At 33.5% G+C, this 21,364-nt stretch overlaps 1 protein-coding gene across 1 annotated transcript; it reads right to left on the reverse strand.

The window, feature by feature from the left end:
- Positions 1-440: 440 nt before the first annotated feature.
- Positions 441-12,102, reverse strand: LOC123668841. The gene is made up of 9 exons (XM_045602532.1): positions 12,066-12,102; positions 11,849-11,988; positions 11,595-11,768; positions 11,469-11,506; positions 10,729-10,797; positions 9,511-9,594; positions 5,194-5,265; positions 3,959-4,048; positions 441-769 (listed from the first exon to the last, which is right to left on the reverse strand). The coding sequence occupies exons 1-9, from the start codon at positions 12,100-12,102 to the stop codon at positions 523-525; spliced, it is 951 nt and encodes a 316-aa protein (XP_045458488.1). The 3' UTR covers positions 441-522.
- Between the last annotated feature and the right edge of the window lie 9,262 nt (positions 12,103-21,364).

The following is a 21,364-nucleotide window of genomic DNA, read 5'->3' on the forward strand; positions in this document are numbered from 1 at the left end:
GGTTCAGTGGTTTCGGGGCTATTTAATGCAAACAAACAATCAAATCTTTCCTGTTTATAATCCTTACAAATAAATAAAATTGGAGTGTCTGTTTGTAATATTAAAATAACCGCTTATTACTAAATTCATATGTATGTATACACGATACATAATTATACCAAAATAACATTTTTTATAATTTTTGTCTGTGTGTCTGTTTGTTACGGCTAATCTCTGAAACGGCTGGACCGATTTTGACGGAATAAGGAGTAACTTAGACTACTTTTATTTTAGATTTTTTATTTTATAACGCTGCGAACTGAACAATAACTTTTTTGTTAAATACCACGCAGGCAAAGTCGCGGGCACAGTTAGTATTTAATAAACTTCTTTGTAATTGTCACTGTAAATATATTATATATCTTTATTTGTTACATTTTAGATTTATTTACGTTTAAATATTTTTTTATTTGCTACACCGTGTCTAATTTTAATTTACAAAATAAATTAAAACAATAATATTGTTATTAGACTCTTTTCATACTAAGGATAATTTGACTTTAGAGCCGATTTTAATCTGCGAGGTGGCGGACTATAGTCTGGATCTGGTACAGGAGGCGCAGGTGGCCAAGCATCTCGCCGCCACTGAGGTTCATTCACAGGCATTGAAGGTGGTTTCACTGGTATAGGTCGTTTCGGTTCCTCGAGGTATGAAAAGGGACGTGATCCTAAGCCGGGTCCAGAAGTTATTTGGTTGTGCAGCCATGAATCCGTTCGTTTCGCGTTCCGGCTGTATACAGAAAATATATAAGTATATATATTTTTTTATTTTACACAAGTTTTATAGAATTTACAAGTTCATAAATAATTAGTATTTCTTATAATAATAATTATTTTAACATTTAACTTTAGTTAATAATTATTAACTAAAGTTAAATGTTTTTTATTATACCTACATAACATTACAGAATATTTTAGTTAATTTTATATGACAATAAATAAATAAATAAAAATATAATGAAGTGAAAAACATGACATGAATAAAAAAAATACCATAATCTATCTGACTTAGATGGGGGCCGTTTATAGTCATAATTCCGTTACAAAAAAATAAAAAAACCCCAACCTATCCTAATTTAAAAATAAAAATAGGTAAAAAAACTTTTTAAGTTAAACGGTTTTATGTTAAACATACATTGCAATGTTTAAGATAAATGTACTAAAAACCAAAAAATAATAAAATAGATACAGTCGTGGGAATTATAAACATATGCATAGACTAGACTAAAATAAAACCGTGGGGCACGTCAATTGTCTACAATCGTTGATTAAAATGTTTGTTTTGTAAAGTTACACTATAATTAGGCAGTTGTTCAACCGACAAAGATGGACGTGTGATAAGTAGGGCTAGAATGTGGAAACAAGCTAGCAAGCTCGATTATAAGCGAGTTTTAGGGTTTCATAGTGGTGAGCGAGTAGTACTTTTATCATATGTTTTGTCGATTAAAGACAAACTACGAGCAGTGAAACGATTCCTCGCCAGCCAGCAGTGTGAATGTCCAACGATAAACTAGTTGAAACATCTCTTTTATTTACATGGAGTGTATAACTATTGGAATTTCCATGAGCAAGAAAATAGTAAGTAATTTCCTCACCGTCTGCGGGCTAACTGCCTATTTTAACGACGAATTAAACGATTCTTCTATCGCACATTAAGTCGATAATTTGTAGACAATTGACGTGCCCCACGGTTTTATTTTAGTCTAGTCTATGCATATGTTTATAATTCCCACGACTGTATCTATTTTATTATTTTTTGGTTTTTAGTACATTTATCTTAAACATTGCAATGTATGTTTAACATAAAACCGTTTAACTTAAAAAGTTTTTTTACCTATTTTTATTTTCTAGTTTTTAGTTTTTATTTCGCATTCTGTTTAATTCATTTAGTGCTTCATTATTGCAAGGTCCATCTTAAATATTGAGGTTGTATAGTGCACTGTATTCTTCTTGTCAAGCCCTTTTATTTGATACCCATATTGGTGGGATTGATAAAAAATTGTTATCAGACATTTGGTAGCGGCGGCCAGCTTAGATTTCAATTTTGCATAGTAAATTGTATTCTACTTGTTGAGACCTTTCATTTGATACCCATGTTGATGGGATTGATAAAACCTAAGTTATCCGCCATTTTGTAAAGGCCGCCATCTTGGATTTTAATTTTATATAGTACATTGATTATACTGGTTGAGCACTTTCATTTGATACCCATATTGATGGGATCGATAAAACCTACGTTATCCGCCATTTTGTAGCGGCCGCCATCTTGTATTTCAATTTTTTATAGTATATTGTATTCTGCTTGTTGAGCCCTTTCATTTGATACCCATATTGATGGGATTGATAAAACCTACGTTATCCGCCATTTTGTAGCGGCCGCCATCTTGGATTTCAATTTTTTATGGTATATTGTATTCTGCTTGTTGAGCCCTTTCATTTGATACCCATATTGATGGGATTAATAACACATAAATTATCCGCCATTTTGTAGCGGCGGCCATCTTGAATTTATAATGATAATGAATAAACATAATTGTATTGTCACCAAAATCCAAAGTGTATACAAAATTTCAGATTAATCGGTTGACAGGAAGAGGGTGAAATTTGAATTACTAAATTTGACCCAAGAATAAATAATAAAAAATAAATAAAACAAACGGGGTGAGCTAAATAAAACCGTTTAATTACACCGTTTCAGACATAGTTTTGTTACTAAAAAAAACCCTAACCTAACTAATTTAAAAATTACACTGTTTATCGACATGGTTTTGTTACTAAAAAAAAATAACCCTAACCTATCTAATTTAAAAATTACACTGTTTATCGACATAGTTTTGTTACAAAAAAAAAAAACCCTAACCTATCTAATTTAAAAATTACACTGTTTATCGACATAGTTTTGTTACAAAAAAAAAAAAATTACCCTAACCTATCTAATTTAAAAATTACACTGCTTATCGTCATAGTTTTGTTACAAAAAAAAATAACCCTAACCTATCTAATTTAACAATTACACCGTTTATCGACGTAATTTTATAAACGTAAATAAAAATAAAATAAATTGAATTAAAAAACATAACATAAAACAAGGCTGTATGGTCTTAGACCTTTGCCTTTACAGTTATTTAAACAAAAACAATGAATTTATACTTACACTGCTTTGGAGCGAAACGATAAGTGGCGCGCCATTTTTTTTAAAAACATCTATATCTCAGTCATTAAACATCAGTTTTATCGTTTGTTAAAAAAACGTGTGAAAACAATAACTTAACGTCTGAAATGTTAATATCAAGCGCGAAATGTGAATATAACATGTGAAAGCTACGGAACTAAGCATGGTTACCGCAAGTTGTATCATTTGTTGATCTTGGAGTCAAGATCGTTTTTACGTACTCCTGTTCGAAAATAACTTATAAAGTTGCGAAACGGTGCGTGCGTGGCACTCCCCATAGCGCCGGAGCTAAGGTGAAGTCAGACGCGGAGCTCAAAGTTATTATAATAGCTTTGAATTCTTCCTCTAATCTCAAAATTTTAACCATGGATATCTCCATAACCATGGGGTTTCGAAGTGTGGTAGTGTTACCTTGTATAGCTTCCCCTACACCCTCCGCTCTCCACCCCCCAAAACCCCATAATTCGGTTTTTTCTAGTCTAAAGCTTAGCCGATGTTCCTAACTAATCTAACCTAACTACCTAATAATTTTCGAAGCTAAGTTCTGGTTGTTGAAAACGTGATACGCTCAGTATTAAAAGGCAGATCGAACTCAATTTAGAAATCTCCCTCTTATCCTGGACTTAATATGTTTATATAGAATCGATGGTACCTATTCTAATGCATTTTTTTTTTCTTTTACTTTCATCATATTTGGCTTGATTTATTGAAAGGATTTAAAAAAAAAGTATTGTAGCTGACACTTACCTGTTGTAATCAGATAAAGAATTTTCTCTTGGCGAGGGTCGTGAAGGTTCCTCTTCATATGCTGGATTTACATGCGGGCCGCCTTGGGACCTTGAAAAATGTAATATAACCTACTTAGTCTTTAATCATAAATTTTAAAATTTTATTGATAAATGAGGAACTTCTTACATTTAAACTAATTGAGATCGAAATGATGAGTATAAATTAGCTTATCGCGATCTTAAGAGCTATATTCATTTTCCAAAAACGGTAATTACGTACAATCCCGGCGAGAAATTGATGGGGTTGGGGGGAAAAGGGGGTGGTTGGTGGTAGGGAGTGTAGGTTTTTCCCCCCCCCCCCCCCCCAGACAACTATTTTCGTGTAAATCCCATTGTTACAGAGATATCGTGGTTGAAGTTTTGAGGTTCAATTTTTAAATCGGATAAAATTAACCTACCACCTTTAAGGTTAGAGTAACGCTTGGTTCCGGCTTAAATAAAAACACTCTAGGGGTAAAGTAGACCAAGACCACGTGAACAGTGGGATGCTCCGATTCGATTTTGGGTATTTTTTGAATTTCTATACCTATATTCTAGCACGTAATGTTACTAATTTTATTAGAATATTATGTCTGACGCGTTATTTTGTTTAAAAGTGTCTATTTGTCAGTCGTTAAAGGTCAGTTCGTATCGTATTTTGATCTTGCAGTAAAGATCGTTTTTTACGTAAATTAGTTCGAAAATAACGCGTGATAGTCGCAGTACGGAGCATGAGTACACTTACCGCAGCACTGGAATTAAGGTAGAGTCAGAAATAACAAAAATTGAACCTCCGATAAAAAAATCTACCTGTATTGTACACATATACCCATTGATGCATTTGATACACCCGATAGGTAATGATGTACAATCGAGGAGTTTCGTTTAACAAAAATAAATAAATAAATAAATAACCCTAACCTATCTAACTTAAGAAGTACAACGTTTAACGACAGTTTCGTTTAACAAAAAAAAAAAAAATAACCCTAACCTATCTAACTTAAGAAGTACAACGTTTAACGACAGTTTCGTTTAACAAAAAAAAAAAAAAAAAAAATAACCCTAACCTATCCAACTTAAGAAGTACAACGTTTAACGACAGTTTCGTTTAACCATAAATTACACTCCTCGATTGTACATGATATCCCACCCGAGATTTATCGATGAAACTGAAAAAATGATTAAAAAACATCTTATGACATAAAAATCACTTACCGTTTAGGATAACCCGAAAACATGTTGTCGTTACGATTCATCTGCCACGGATCTTCTAATCTTTTTGGTGGACTGAAAAAAAAAATTAAGGACAGAGAAAGGCAATACATTAAAAATATCCTTGCACAACATTTTGCATAAATAATTATTCGTAATAAGACGATCGCGTTGGAGGTTTATTTATCAACTACCCACATATTTTTAATAACAACCGACAAAAACGAATTTTGACTTCGCTGTCATCGAACGTCAAGTACGACCATAGACATTAGTTTTGCCAGTCTACTAACGGGAAAACCGCCACAATGGAGGGTCCATTTAAATTACTTTTTGACCAGATGAAAATTTTTGATCAGATGAAAATTGAGATGGATAAACAAAAAAAGATATAATATTCGAAAAAATTAACTGTCAGCTAGAACCATTAATAGAAGAAAATAAAATTATGAAAAGTAAAATTGTGGATGTTGGAAAGGAAAATAGAACACTTGGAAAAGGAAAAGAATTAAAAAAAATCTTGTTTTTGGTATAGAAGAAAAAGAACAATCTATTTTGGAATTATTTCAAATAGTGCAGGGCACTATCGAATCTGAATTAAATACGTGGGGTTGTTAGACCACCATAGCCTAGAAATACGTCCTTCAGCATAATCGAGAAGAAAAAAATGTATCTTGCAACTTTAAACGTCAGAACACTAATGGAAGACCACAGATTAGAAGAATTGGAATACGCTCTACAGTCAATAAACTGGGGTATTATTGGATTGTACGAAGCTAGATGATCAGTAAAAGAAATAAGAGATTATAACGAATATGTTTTTTATCGCAAATGCGAGATACAGGGGATATACGGAATAGGATTTTTAAGAAAAAAAAATCTAAAAAACATAATACTAAATTTTAAAGGAATATCAGACAGGATTGTGGTCCTCAATATGCAGCTACTTGGATTCAAACAACCGATATCGATTATTCAAACCTACACACCTACAGAACAAGATACGATAATAATAATAATAAATAGTAAAAGAAAAATTCTATAAAACATTAGCTGGTACGGGATAAATAAAAACTTAATAGTGATGGGAGATTTTAACGCAAAGATAGGCAGCAAATTAAACAAAGACGAATTCGTGTTAGGAAAATACTGCAGCGAAGAAAGAAGCGATAATGAACAACGGCTTATCGACTTTTGTTTTACGTTTAATCTAAAAATACTACTAGCCCGTTGGTGCAGTTTAAAGTGACACTGCTTTCTGCTCCGCGGGTTGTGGGTTCGATTCCCACCTGAGTCTGAATGTAATATTTGTTTTTATATATTGATTTCAATACAGATCATAGAATGGTAAGAGGAATTATAAAATGCGAAAAAAAGAACTCAAGAAAACATATCTTATCAAATAAAAATATAGTAACAACACGGCCGATATCAAAAACTGACAGACGAATTAAATAAAACACTACTAGAAATTAAAATTGAACTTTTAAATAAACATTTTTTCTCTCCTACTTTAGTTGATAATAATATTGAAAAACAACAAACACTAAATTTTCTTTCATCGCTTCCAACTTTCAATTTTTCACCGTTTACCCTCTCTTCCTTCACTGAATGTGATGTATACGGAGCGTATTATCCGTGGCTTCAAATGCTGTTGGTACCGACTATATAAGTCGTAATATGATCATTCCTACTCTAGATATTATTATTACTGTTCTAGTTCACATTCGAAATTATTTTATCACTAGTTATAAATTCCCTAACGCGTGGCTAATGCCGGTAAGCTAATGCTGCCAAGCTTTGTGACTTCCGACAAATCTCCATCCTCCCTTTTCTTTACAAAATTCTCGAAAAGCTAATTTTTTACCAGTTAAACTTTTTCCTCGGAGGCTAAATCACAGTTGACTTTTAAAAAGCACTTTAAGGATTATTATCTTAAGATGGGGACGACTTAGTGTAATGTACTTAGTACAATTTCTTTTTTTTCTCATTTTGTTTATAATATATTTGTGTTTTTACCATTTCATTTAATTGTTATCTTCAATTTACGTTCTTCGCTCACATACTTTATTAGTTTATGAAAGAATATGTATCATATTTTTATTCTTCTTTTTATTTATTTATGTATTTTTTATAATGATACTAATAATAATAATAAATTATTTATTTTATTATAACTATTAGAATGTAGACATTTGTATGTAAGTTTATTATTCATCTACACCACCTACTCAATTTAGATAATAAGTTTCCTTTTTATGTCTGGGTTGTCTGGAAGAAACGGCTAATTAGCCATAAGTTCGCCCATTGTGCTTCACTGTCTGTAACTATCTTTATGCTTTGTTTGTAATATATTTGTGGTGTACAATAAAGTATAAAATAAATAATTAAGATGCATAGGACTTTACAAGAAAAATACGATTTTTTTAAAGCAATGAAAGAAGTAAATCGATTCCGGACAAAAAGTGAAAAAAGGGATAAATTAGGAGAAGGAACAAAAAAAATTAATGGAAGAGAGAAGAAGACCGTTGGAGAATCGTAAAGATAATTTCCAAAATATAGCGAACATCAGCAAGAAAATTCAGATATCAATAAGCAGAAAACGAAAAGAAGAAAGATAGATATATTAAAGGAGCAAATAGAAAAAATAGGAGGGATAAAGAAAGGTCTGAAATAACTAAAAGAATATACACAATGGATACCTGATAGCAAAGGAGAAAAGGAGATCCACTTTCACCGAAGATATTCACAACAGTTCTCGAAAATATATTGAATGGGTGCACTTTGGCATAAATGTAAATGGAACAAATCTAAACTATCTATGATTTGCTAACGATATCGTATTATTTACTGATATTTCGGAAAAACTTAAAGCTATGATACATCAACTGGACCAAGAAAGTACGAAGACAGGCTTCTATCTATGAATCCAATAAAGACTAAACAAATGCATATAAAAATAACATAGAATTAAGGCAAGAGTCTATTGAATATGTCGACGAATATGTATATCTAGGACAAATTATATCCACAAAAAACTAATATTCAAAGGAACTCGACAGGAAGATAAGCAACACTAGGAAACGCTATTGGTTTTTGAAAGAAATATTTTAAAATGACACAATCCCAATGATAGTTAAAAGGAAATGATAGAACATTGCATTCTTCCATGCCTTACCTACGGGTGTCAAACTTGGTCTACGACGAACAAAAACATCTCAAAACTTGTAAGTTGCCAACGTCACATGGCGTTCCATGCGAGTATGCTTAACCTACGAGTTAATGCTACGAGACCGGTGGATCATCGCTAAAATAAGAAACAGGACAAAAGTAAGTGATATTACCAAAAACAAACTTGAAATATGGAACTGGACCAGACATATCAAGAAAACTAACAAGGAAAATGGACCAAAATATTATGGAGTGGTACCTTAGGAATGAAAAGAGGCAAAGAGGGTGTCCAATAAAAAGATGGGATGACGATTACCAAAAGGTTGGAGAAGATTAGCTCGTGAAAGAAAAGTGTGGGAGCAACTAGGGGAGGTCTATGTCGAGGGACAACCTGACAAAAGAACCGGTTACTAAAATAGTAAAAAACTGTAATTGTGTAGTGCTACTTGTTTTTGTATTTACTTTATATCCATTTTACTATTGTAATAATTAAGCTTAAACAAAATGGTCAGTGAATAAAGGCTTTATTTATTTACTTATAGCGGAGACCTTACTAAAATTGCAAACTACATTAAAATTACATTTACAGTTAAAACTAAGGTATACTAAATTACTATTCGTCTTTTTCTAGGATCGACGCACCAAGATGTGTGTGAATATCGCGAAAAGCAAGAGAGTGCATAGTAACTAGAATTTTTTGTCTACTTTTGTAGTAGTGTTACATAAAAATTGACATCGTTGAGTTAACTTTTTTTTTTAATATTTATTCAACATACAAAAGAACATATATACTCTCTTCCTCTCGTTGCCGTAACATTTTTTTTCTTTACTTACAAAGACCACTTCTTTCCACTTGGTACGATCCTTACATACTTCTTTCGCTTCGTCCACTTTCATTATTCCCTTCATACATGCTCTTCGATTTAGGGTACTCTTGACCTGGCCTTTTTTCAAGACGTCCCTTATTTGGTCTTGGAACGTCCGCCTAGGTCTACCCCTTCTAACCCTTCCATTCACACTCGCCTTATACACTTTTTTTTTAGTATTGATAATCGATTTATTTTCGATAGTAATGACAACCGAAATATAAGTAGGTACAATTGTAACCTCCCTCCAACTCGCAGAAAATCGTTACCCTAATAGACTTACTTTGAGTCCTCAAAAGATAAAGGATTTTCTCGCGTTTGATTGTGATAATAAGGTAAATCGTCATGTGTGTGATTTGCCGACAACCTGTAAATTAAAAAAAATTGTTATAATAGTAAAATTAATATATTAATATTATTTACAAGTCTTAAGTATAACAAAGTCTGTCTTCAACCGATGATTTTTTTTAAATAACAAAGTATATTTTGAAACACACCATAAGCAAAACAGAATCATGCATTAAATAGTAACTTCTACAAATGATATCGCGATGAGTCACTAACATCACAGCCAATTATTTCGAATTACCGTTAATAGACCAGCGCGTCTTGCTACTCAATAGCAACATTTAACCTGGTAGTTTGAAGGTTCTATTTACATTTTTTTTTCTGAAACTTATCAAATTCCAGGTAAAATTTTACAAAATTTATTTATATTAATTATAATATATATGTATCATTTTGTTCTATAACTTGTAGTCATCTTGTAGGTAGTGAAAGGATTCCGTTGCTGCGGAAATTTTGGGACTACTTACTAAAAAATTGATGTAAATTTTACACTACCTAAAAAATTTTGAAGACACCGCAACAGATGGAAATCTGAGGATGCAAAATCGGGGCTATATGAAGGATGCATTAAAACTTCCCAGTCAAACTATTTGTTAAGTGGCCAAAGTCGTAAAGGCGTAAAGGCGTTGTCGTAAAAAAGATAAGATATTTTCTGTTGATTAATTCTGGCCGCTTATTCACAATTTCGACGGTTGCCCGGCGGTAAAAGCTCATAATGACCTCCCAATCCCACTATATACTCAACTTTATCTTATTGCGTGTCAATCTGGGTTCGCGATAGGCTGTGTAACTTGACCGACTTTTGACCACGATCTCTTTCGTACATTCTTATCGTAATTGATCCACTTTTTGTCACCAGTGATAAATCTCTTCAAAAATGGTACGATACTCACACTGCATTAAGTCCATAAACGTAAAAATGTTTTTGCGCCCTTTTTTAGTATAAAATTTTACGATGTACACCGAATGTCTTCGTTGGATTTACCCATTTTGTCGGACAGAATGAAAAGTGGTTGGAAACTGTTTTTTACCTCATTTTTAATATGTCACCTTTTCATATTATCAAAACCAGTCAAACAGCCACAAACCACAATACAATAAAAAAGACTTTATTGCAACTTTTTACTAGAAAATAAAACGATTTGGAACTCACCCTCTTGAGAAAGCCGGTAATACATCGTTACGGTGTGCATTCCGGGGATCGTCAAATCTTCTTGGAGGACTAAAAATATAAATAAAAAACTTGTTGGCAATTGGTATGTTGATATTTTTATTTAAAAAACTGAATAATACTATATGACTGGCTATTACCCGCGGCTTCACTCGCTTTCAATTTTTTTAATAAATAGTATTCTATGTTACTTCTAAGACCTCTAAGAATATAAAATACACAGTTAATACAAAGTTTCATGGTAAAGCGTAACAAACAAACTTACATACACATTTACAATATTATTTGTATATATATACTAGCTGACCCCGCAAACGTTGTTTTGCTATATATATTACTAACCCCCACTCCCTTTTAACTTAGGGGTATAAAAAATAGACGTTTGCCGATTCTTAGACCTACACGATATACACACAAAATTTCATGAAAATTGGTCCAGCCACTTCGGACAGTTTCGAAATTTACCTTCGTATTCTACAATTGTAGCCATTTCTTCATCGCCTAAAAACAGGGATAAAACGACATTTTTTTAAAAATGAATCCTAGCTACATCGATTTATCGCCCCCGAAATTCCCTGCATACTTCATGAAAATTGTTGGAGCCGTTTCCGAGATTCAGATATATATATATATATATATATATATATATATATATATATATATATATATATACAAGAACTGCTCGTTTAATAGTATTAGCTTATATGATAGTAAATACTTACTCGAAAGCACTAACCACTCCTAATTTACGGATTGGATGCTGAAACAATAAAAAGTTAATTGGCAATATACGAAATTGATAAAAAACATTTCTTAATCGTAAGTTATTTGGGTCAAATTTTAGGTACCTCATTTTCATTCAATTCATTTTGATACTTAACTACTTGAATGATAAGTAAAACAAGCAAAATCAAGTTAATAGCATGTCCAATATATCCCTTGAGAGAAAGTGTCATCAGTAGAAAAGCTCCTACGCGTATCGAGTCAGTTTGATAGTTCTCCAGAATGGGTGAATTTAGAGCCTGTAAAAATAAATATTTTAAGAAATATACAATTAAAACAAATAACAAAATATTATTATTTAATAAAGAAAAAGACATACCAACTGGTCAGTTAATGTTGTGTAATCCATTCCAAAGTGCACGCCCAATGTTAGATCTACCACTAAGCAAGCCAAGGATACACCAACGTGTATGTAAGCGACAATATCCAGATTATTTGCAGCCTCTTCTAGCTTAACAGCTAGATAATATAATGCATTATTACTTTTGGTTTAGGTTTGAAAGTATTGCAGAAAAAAATTAACATTAAGAGAATACTTTTAGACCATAACCTAAAACATGATCTAAAATACATTAATGACTATTTAAAATATTTAGTTACCTGATATTAATGTAACAGAAGTTACAAAGTTGATAGCGGCAAAAACCAAGATAATAATTTCTAGTGTAAAGATAGAGTCAGCTTTTGTAATATTATACATATTGTTTGCTGTTGGACAGTTTTCATCTGAAAATATATTACTGAATATATTAGTAGCTCAGTACTTGTTGAAATACACATTAATGCAATTTTTATATATAGCTAATTATAAGCTTATCGGTGATTTTTTTAAATATACAACAAAAGTTCGACTAACAAAGCGTTCGGCTCACCTGGTGGTAAGCGATTAGCATAGCTTATAGATGCTTGTAGCACCAGAAGCATCGCAAAATCTTTGCTGACCCTACCCCGACTCCCCAGGAGCTCTGGTCACCTTACTCACCACAAGACTATAATACTGTTTGAAAGTAGTATTATGTACGTCTGATCTTCTGCTTCCCCAGTCGAGCTGTTCCAGATTTTGAGCAAGATATTTCTTGCTGTGTTTCAGTGAAAAGCAACAAGCTACTATTTCAATTACACCTTTGTAACCTTTGTAGGGAGCAATGGTTGAATTAAGTACCTCACACTCAACGCCCCCTACGAGGATTTACTATTGTTTCGGTGGCTGGAAAGATATAGAAATTTTATACTAACAGTTTTATTTACGTTACCAGCAACCTATCTGTTGTAGTGGTGCGAGTAGTCGCCTAAAACACCGAAGGTTTGCTGGTCGATTTCCACTAGGGAAGCATATTTGTATTTGTACAAATTATTCTTTTTCTGCCCTCGTCCTACATGGAGAAAGAGGCCTATGCCCAGCAGGGGGATGTTACAGGCTGACTCGTAACCGTTTTATTTAAAGTATGCCGGCGTATTTTAACGTAGAGTATGTTAAGCTGCAATAAAGTACTGTTAAGATATTTCACAAAAATACTTACTTAATATATAAGTCTGGAGTATCGATACCAAAAAGAATTCCGCGCCATTTCGATTTGTTAGGTCGCCTAACGAGCATTCGAAACGGTATATCACACCAAGTATACATACTGTTATGCTTATTAGCGACAAAATCTGAAAAACAATGGTGATGTACCTTTTAATACCCGTCAATGTAACTTGATCAAGTACAATAAAAAAAGTCAATCATACAAATGGTGTGGAGCCATGATAAGGAAACCAGGATCTGATGATGTGATCCCAGAGAAATCGAGAGAAACTCTCGAAAATCCACATAACTTTTTACTGGGTGTACCGATTTTGATGATTTTTAATTTAATCGAAAGCCAATGTTTATCATGTGGTCACATTAAAAATTCATCGATATCTGATGACAACTTTTCGAGTAATCTTTGATAATGCGTATTTACTTGACTATTTTTTTGTCTACCTACGTTGTATTACTTGTCGTTATAATTGAAGTCGGTTTTTTCTCGTTTGTCTGCAAACACAATTATTTATCTACTTACCACATTACTTTGTATTATTTAAAATTTTTAGTACTTTATTTTTACAATATATACCTATAATAATATTTCAGGCAACTAAGTGGTGTCAATAATTTGTCAATAAAAGGAATTAAAAAACACGGTAAGTGGTATGTATAACATATTAATAATGTATATATATTGCGTGATTGTTAGTTATGATTAATATTACCACATTAATTCTCACAGTGATGACAAAGAGAACAGCTTTGTTTAGCATAGCATGTACCAATAGTATTGACAATATATTATATGTATGACGAAGCTCGCATATCAATTCATACTTGATAATAAATCGATTGAATGTGATAAGATAATAAAATACCTAATGTGTCTATGTGTAATGTAAAATAAAACAAAAAATATTTCTAAAACTAATTAATAGTATCAACTGATGTTCAAGCTAATATGACTACTTAAATCTATTAGAAAATTTGCACGCTCGCTAATAAACAATAATAGAATTGTTTCGCATATCTTGGAATAGTACAACAAAACTATAATACATTTATAAATAATGGCGATTTTTTAAATAATTGTAATTTGAACATCATATCAATACAGACCTTCAAAGGTTTATCGTTCTTGTAATGTGATAAAAATAAATACAATTATCTGTCAAATGTAAGGAATGTACATGACGCATTATTTTTTTTTTCAGTATGATTATTAGTATAGGTATTAAACATTTTTATAAATCACGGAAAATGTTTACAACAAATAAATTAATTATGTCCCTCCTGACCCTGTCTCTCTTAATGTGTCTAAAATTTAACTGCTTGACGATTTCAATAATTTGTTTTAGTATTTTCTGTGTAAAGGTGCTGTTAAAAAAATTAAAAGTATTTGAAATATTAAGTTTTACTTGAAGTATAAATATTATATATATATATATATATATATATATATATATATATATATATATATATATATAAGATAAATTTATCTTATATTGTGATAAATTACATTCTTTTTTATTATTATTATATTATAACCCTATGCTAATATTGTTTTATTGCTATGTACCAACAAAAAATTACATAGTTGATAAATTTGCTTAATCTTATTAGTTCTTATGATTTAAAAAGGCATACGCGCAAAAATTATTTAGATAAATTATGTAGTAAACACAATAAAATAGCCCTCGCAATGCAACATAATAAGAAAAATAACATAAATCAATATTATAGTCGCATACTTCCATACACTAATTAAAATCTACAATAAGTGCTTAAGAATTACTTTTTTAATATAAAAGTAATGTACTCAATTGTATTGTACGTATATATGTGGTATAAAAAACAAACAATACTTACAATAGACAAGCTTGCTGAAAGACAACCAGTCGTAACCAATCCTGAAGGAACGTTAAAATTATTTTTATTCATGTTCACCTCTGCGATTTACTACATTTAAAACACAAAACGTCATACCGGTCCAATGGCCGATCGTGAAGGGAATAAATATATCACTATTAATCGTATCACGATAATTATTATCGGTATTAATAAACAATACTATCTATAGCTACTGATTACTATCACTTATTGTTAAAAATAATAATAATGTAAATTAGAAGATGCTACAAGCCGATGAAAATTTTATTTTCTACAAACATTCTAGTAATATTTTCCCCAAGTATAATGTTAATCAATGTGTTTATTACCATCTGCCATTACCATGTACACTTTTGAATTATCTTAATTTTTATAGGCAGCATATTGAGCCGATGAAATTTTAGACAAGACGAAATTACATTAGGCGTGAGGCGTTTTTTTAACCGACTTCCAAAAAAGAAAGAGGTTCTCAATTCATCAGTATTTTTTAAGAATAATAATAATAATATTCTTTATTGCACACCATTAAAAGATACAAACAAAAGTAGTATGCAATTGAAACTATGTAGTTAATAAGTCCACTATTGACATCATATTCCGAGAGTTTTGTTTATCTAGTATAATCCGAACCCAAGTTATGAAGGTTCAAAAAAACGACGAAGCGCTTCGAGAAAAGATAGGTAGTGCTTTTCGTTTTTTTTGGCTCGTCTTGGCGGGGGCACTACCGTGCCCCCAGATAATTAGAGGAAGATGTACAAAGGCGGTCTTGTCGCTAAAAGAGCGATTTCTTCCAGACAACCTTTGGGTATAGGACAGCGCATAGAAAAGCGGTTAGGAAGTGTGCAAATAATTGTTATAGAAATTAGAATACATCACAATAAATTATAAAATTATACATACATACATATGCTTACACACTTACATACATTCACATATACACTCATATATAAATATAAACAATTCATACATATTTATGTGATCCAAAGGTGAAAAGACAATCATGGCGAATTTAGTGACAGATAGTGAGCCTTAAGATACTTTTTGAAGCTAAAGACTGATTGAGCTTGTCTTATAGAGAGAGGGAGAGAATTCCAGAGTTTAACAGTTGTTCCGGAGAAGGAGTTGGCGTAGAACGAAGAAGTGTGATGTGGAATCTTAAGAAGCAAATTTGAGTCAGATCGAAGAGACCGATCATGGGTGTCGCAGAGAAACGCAAAGCGTTCTTTGAGGTAGTGAGGTGTGTCACGATGGAATAATACACAATATAATAACGAGAGGATATTCCTACGAAGACGGATTGGGAGCCACTTGAGTTGCTTACGAAAGTTGGAGACATGGTCATATTTGCGGAGACCAAATATGAACCGTATGCAAAGATTCTGAAGACGCTCAAGCTTATTCAATTGCTCCTCGTTAAGGTCAGGATAACAAGTATCAGCATAGTCAAGAATTGGTAAAAGAAGTGACTGTGCTAACGCAATTTTAGTGGGCAGTGGAAGGAAATATTGAAGCCTTCGAAGTGATCCGACGGCTGCAAATAGCTTGCGGCTCAACTCGCTCAGTTGAGGTGCCCAAGAGAGATGGCTATCGAAAATGACTCCGAGATTTTTTACCTTGTCGCTGTAAGGAATAGCGGAATTATTAAAAATGACAGGTGATATGTGTGACCAATTTATTCGGCTCACTAGTTTTGGACTACCAATAATAGTCACTTGACACTTTGATGGATTGATGTTTAATCCATATGAGTTGCACCAATCAAGTATGTTGTTTAAATCGCTATTTATTCTTTGAATACATGTTGGTAAGTCAACCAGTTTGGCGTGGGAGTAAATCTGGAGACCGTCTGCGTAAAGGTGGTAGGGAGAAGATATATAGGGACAGATGGTATTTATAAAAATTGAAGAGAGGAGATAAGACGCCTCCTTGTGGGACGCCAGCTTTTACGTCTAACCAGTCTGAGAAAATATCCTGGAAGCGCAAACTCTGCCGACGCCCAAACAAGTACCTACGAAACCACTCAATTAACGATGGAGATATGCCAAGGGAACTCATAACTGCAAGCAATATATCAAAATCTACAGTGCTGAACGCATTGCTAAAGTCTAGCAAGGTCAACACTGTGAGACTCTGACTGTCCATGGCGAGTCTGATGTCATCGGAGATCTTAACGAGAGCCGTAGCCGTACGGACTGGCAAGGACTTAGGAGATTGTGTGAGGTAGGGAATGATGTAAGTTGTTGATGAACAAGGCGCTCCAAATCTTTGGACAGAAAAGAAAGGATAAATTTTTTATTTTTTTTTTTTTTTTTTTAAGTATTAATTTTTTAATTTTTTCACCTTTCAGCGATGATGACCGTTTATGTGCAGGACCAGAGAACAAGACCTATTTCCCTCCGGCGTGGGGTAAGACAGGGAGATGTAAAATCACCGAAACTGTTTACCACTGCGCTGGAGGATGTCTTTAAGACCTTAGATTGGGGGGAACGAGGTATTAACGTCAACGGGGAATACATCTCTCACCTTCGTTTTGCCGACGATATCCCCATCTTTGCGGAGACTTTGGATGAGTTAGGCCAAATGCTGGCCGGCTTAAAGAAGTCCTCCCAACGTATCGGCCTCTGTATGAACTTGGACAAAACGAAAGTTATGTTTAACCACCAAGTCATACCGAGACCGGTATCGATCGATGGAACCCTTCTCGAAGTTGTTCAGGATTATATTTACCTAGGCCATACTATCCAACTAGGCCGCAACAACTTCAAGAAGGAGGCCGATAGGAGGATTCGGTTTAGCTGGGTGGCGTTTGGCAAGCTTCGTCGCCAAGACGTGGACACTGACAAAGTGACTGGTCCACAAGTTTAAAATCGTTCAACGTGCAATGGAACGGGCATTGCTTGGGGTTTCTCTCAAAGATAGGATTAGAAATGAGACTATCCGCGAGAGAACGAAAGTAACCAACATAGCCCACAGAATTAGCAAGTTGAAGTGGCAGTGGGCTGGTCATTTGTGTCGCAGGACCGCGTCTTGGCAAATGCAGTGTGGGACGTCCTCCGGACCGTTGGACCTACTATCTACGTAAGAATGCAGGTGTAGACTGGATGAGGATTGCGGAAAACCGGAATGTCTGGCGCGAACTTGGGGAGGCTCATGTCCAGCAGTGGACTGCAATAGACTGAACTGATTGACTGACTGACCTTTTTACTGGATGGACCGATCACGATGATTCTTTTCTTAATCGAAAAGTGGTACATGTCATGTGGTCACACTTGAATTTAATAATGCAAATATTTTTATATTGTTCTGGAAATTATAACAACATAACTTAATGCTATCTGAAGTTGTCACAAGAATACAAAATACGAATGTGCGTTAGACCACACGACTGAATCAAAATTTACGAAACGTAACTCCCTCTCTGTTTCTATTTTCACTAACTTATATCTCCCTCTCAACTTCGTTCACCTCACCCGATCACACTTTTTGTAACGCCCTCGTCACACATTCACCACTAGTCAAGTCAGGTGTGCGTAAAGAAGTTTTATTTCAAAAAAAATTGACGTGTAATTCTAAGCAGAATATATATTATTTTTTGGATCCTGAAGTAAACCTACATAGACGCCGGATATATTCTTCTACGTAGGGAAATATACTAATTAATATACGCTATACTAATATTTATTATTTATTATAATAATTAGCGAAAAGGCCGCCTTTTGTACTTGTTCTGTTTTATTTTTGTAATTTTGCTCACTCTTGGTGTACAATAAAGAGTTTTTATTATTATTATTATTAATATTCGTATGCCGTGTGGTGTTGGCCGAGTAGAATAGCACCACTCCCTTTCTTCTCGTGGGGGTCGGAAAAGGCGACCGAGGGATAAACCTGGCTTAAAATCATCAGGTTTCTGGAGAAGGAAAACTTCATTTGAAACCCGAAATGGGGTCTCCGTCAAGTATTCGTGGCATAGCTCTAAAATGCGAAATACTCCTGCAACCCAACTGGCCACGTATCGACTTCTCGTTTCTGTGGGCCTAGCCAGTGACGTCGAGAGGGTGGCGCAGAGCTTAGGCACCTCTGCGTTTTCCTAGGTGACACAGTGTCTGTCTGACACTGTCTAAATCGTCTGCAATAGACGGACTAAGGCCAATGAATGAATATTCGTATAGGTAGAACGAATACAAAGTATTTAAGCCCGTCCGTGTTCTTTATTACCCAATATTTTACGTAGAAGTAGGTACTGGACACAACACAAAGCTTATGCAAAGTTACGAGTATATGTATACCTACTATATAACTAGACACGTGAGTTGCGATTTAAGTATCTACGCTAAAAGAAGCAGACAACATGAGTACATATCAGTCTTGCGCTACTTAATATTATTTATTTACTAGCTGACCTCGCAAAAGTGGTTTTGCCATATATTTTATTAACCCTCTCAATCACCCCCCCTATAACTTAGGGGAATGAAGAATAGATGTTGACCGATTCTCAGACCAACCCGATATGCGCACAAAATTTCATGAGAATCGGTCGAGCCGTTTCGGAGGAGTTTAACTACAAACATCGCGAGACGAGAATTTTATATATTAGATTTATAAAACACCAGCAAAGTATGCCTACATCATATTACAAGTATGTCATCATACGGTAACAGTAAAGTCTAAGTGTTACTTTAATCTAATTATAGGTGATAGCTGCAATAAACATGACAAATATGCACTAATTACATATAGTAATAACAAACATACGGATATTAAGAATATCTGTGTTTAGATTTTTCGCAAAGGACGATAACACGAATAAATCCTTTTTCAATTTTACATTTTGACAATTAATACTGTTGTCGAAATCTACGTATGTTTGAACGGTGTAAATTACTCATTTAAGAGATGTAATAATTTTTATAATATGCCTTTTAAGGCAAAATGTTATGACAAAGCCAGAAGTTTTACTATCATGCTTACTTGCACTTGCATGGCTATGGCGTATTGGCAGTTCTATGTACTCTAGCTACACGATATCTGAAGCTATAACTCCGTCGTATTTTGGAAACGGTGTAAAAATTTTCATTACTGCCTTGCAAATCATAACTGAGGTCATTTTGGATTTAATGCCGTTGTCGGAATTTCCGAGAGTAAGCCTTGCACACAGAATTATGGGAATACCTTCACAAGCTTACACTCTTTATTATGCTAATAAATATATCGGACCGACACTGGACAGTCGAAGAGTGACCATCTTCATATATGTAATATCAATTTTGTGTTTTTTAGAGACTGTATACAAAATAAATATTGATTGGAGTAGAATTGAATAAAACGTATGCTAGTAGGTATGAGTTATTTTTCCGATAATTTATTATATTATAAACAAAAAAAAAAAACAAACAAACGAAGTTGCAAAAAATTTATCACAAAAGAAAATTCTTACAAAATTAATAACATATGTAACACTAGAACAATCTTAAAACTTAAGTTCAATGTTTAAACATCGTTAATACAAAGTTTATTTAATTAAGTTTAGTCTGAGGCGCATCACACTAAACTAACAAATATATAATCATTATATCAAGCAGTCTAGAAAATAACATTTTATTCTATGATAAGTATAACTTTAACAAAGTACATGAGTTGACATTAAAATGTGCCACGCAAAGAAAGTCATGGACCATGGAGTCATCGATGTTAGATAATGTGTTAAACTTCTTTAGGGGTCGTCCATTAATCACGTCCAACTCCAAAGGGGGTGGAGAGGCTCAGAAAAACAAAGAAACATTACAAGGAGAGCTGTAATGAGATATCACGTGTGTTTGTTGCGTTGAAAGCGCAATTTCTAAACCAAAAAACAACCAAAACACACCCTGCAACCTCAATGTCTTTTTTAAAATGTTAATTACGATGCTTAGTCATCAAAATTCGATCCTATACGTTATATTTAAAGTGCACCAAAATGTATGTACAAAGTGCACCAAAAAACAAGTGTGCTTTAGACTACACGACTGAAGTAAAACTTCTGTAGCTTATATCTCCCTCTCAACTTCCGTACGTCTCGTCTGATCACACTTTTCGTAACGCTCTCGTCACGCATTCACCACCTTACGGGGAGTAAGTCAAGCGTGTGTAAAGAAGTTTTACTTCAAAAAAAATGAAGAATTTTTGGGTAGGAGGGTTTTGCTGTTTGGACGGGTGTTACTCTAAAACCTCACCACTAACTTTACACTCATTTTACACTACGATAGCACATTTTTTTTCTCATTACTTTCATCTAGTCTTAACTTAAATAATGGTGATAATTATAGAATCAATCAAAATCACTTTAATTATTAATTAAAATGACGTTAATTCTCTTTATAAAAATGTGATGTGAGTGCTTAACATACTCTAGTCAAATTTCCCGTACTCTGAAATTTGTAGAGTTATGTACAGCGT

Source organism: Melitaea cinxia, chromosome Z (genome assembly GCF_905220565.1).
Source record: "Melitaea cinxia chromosome Z, ilMelCinx1.1, whole genome shotgun sequence".
Taxonomy (NCBI): Eukaryota; Metazoa; Arthropoda; class Insecta; order Lepidoptera; family Nymphalidae; genus Melitaea; species Melitaea cinxia.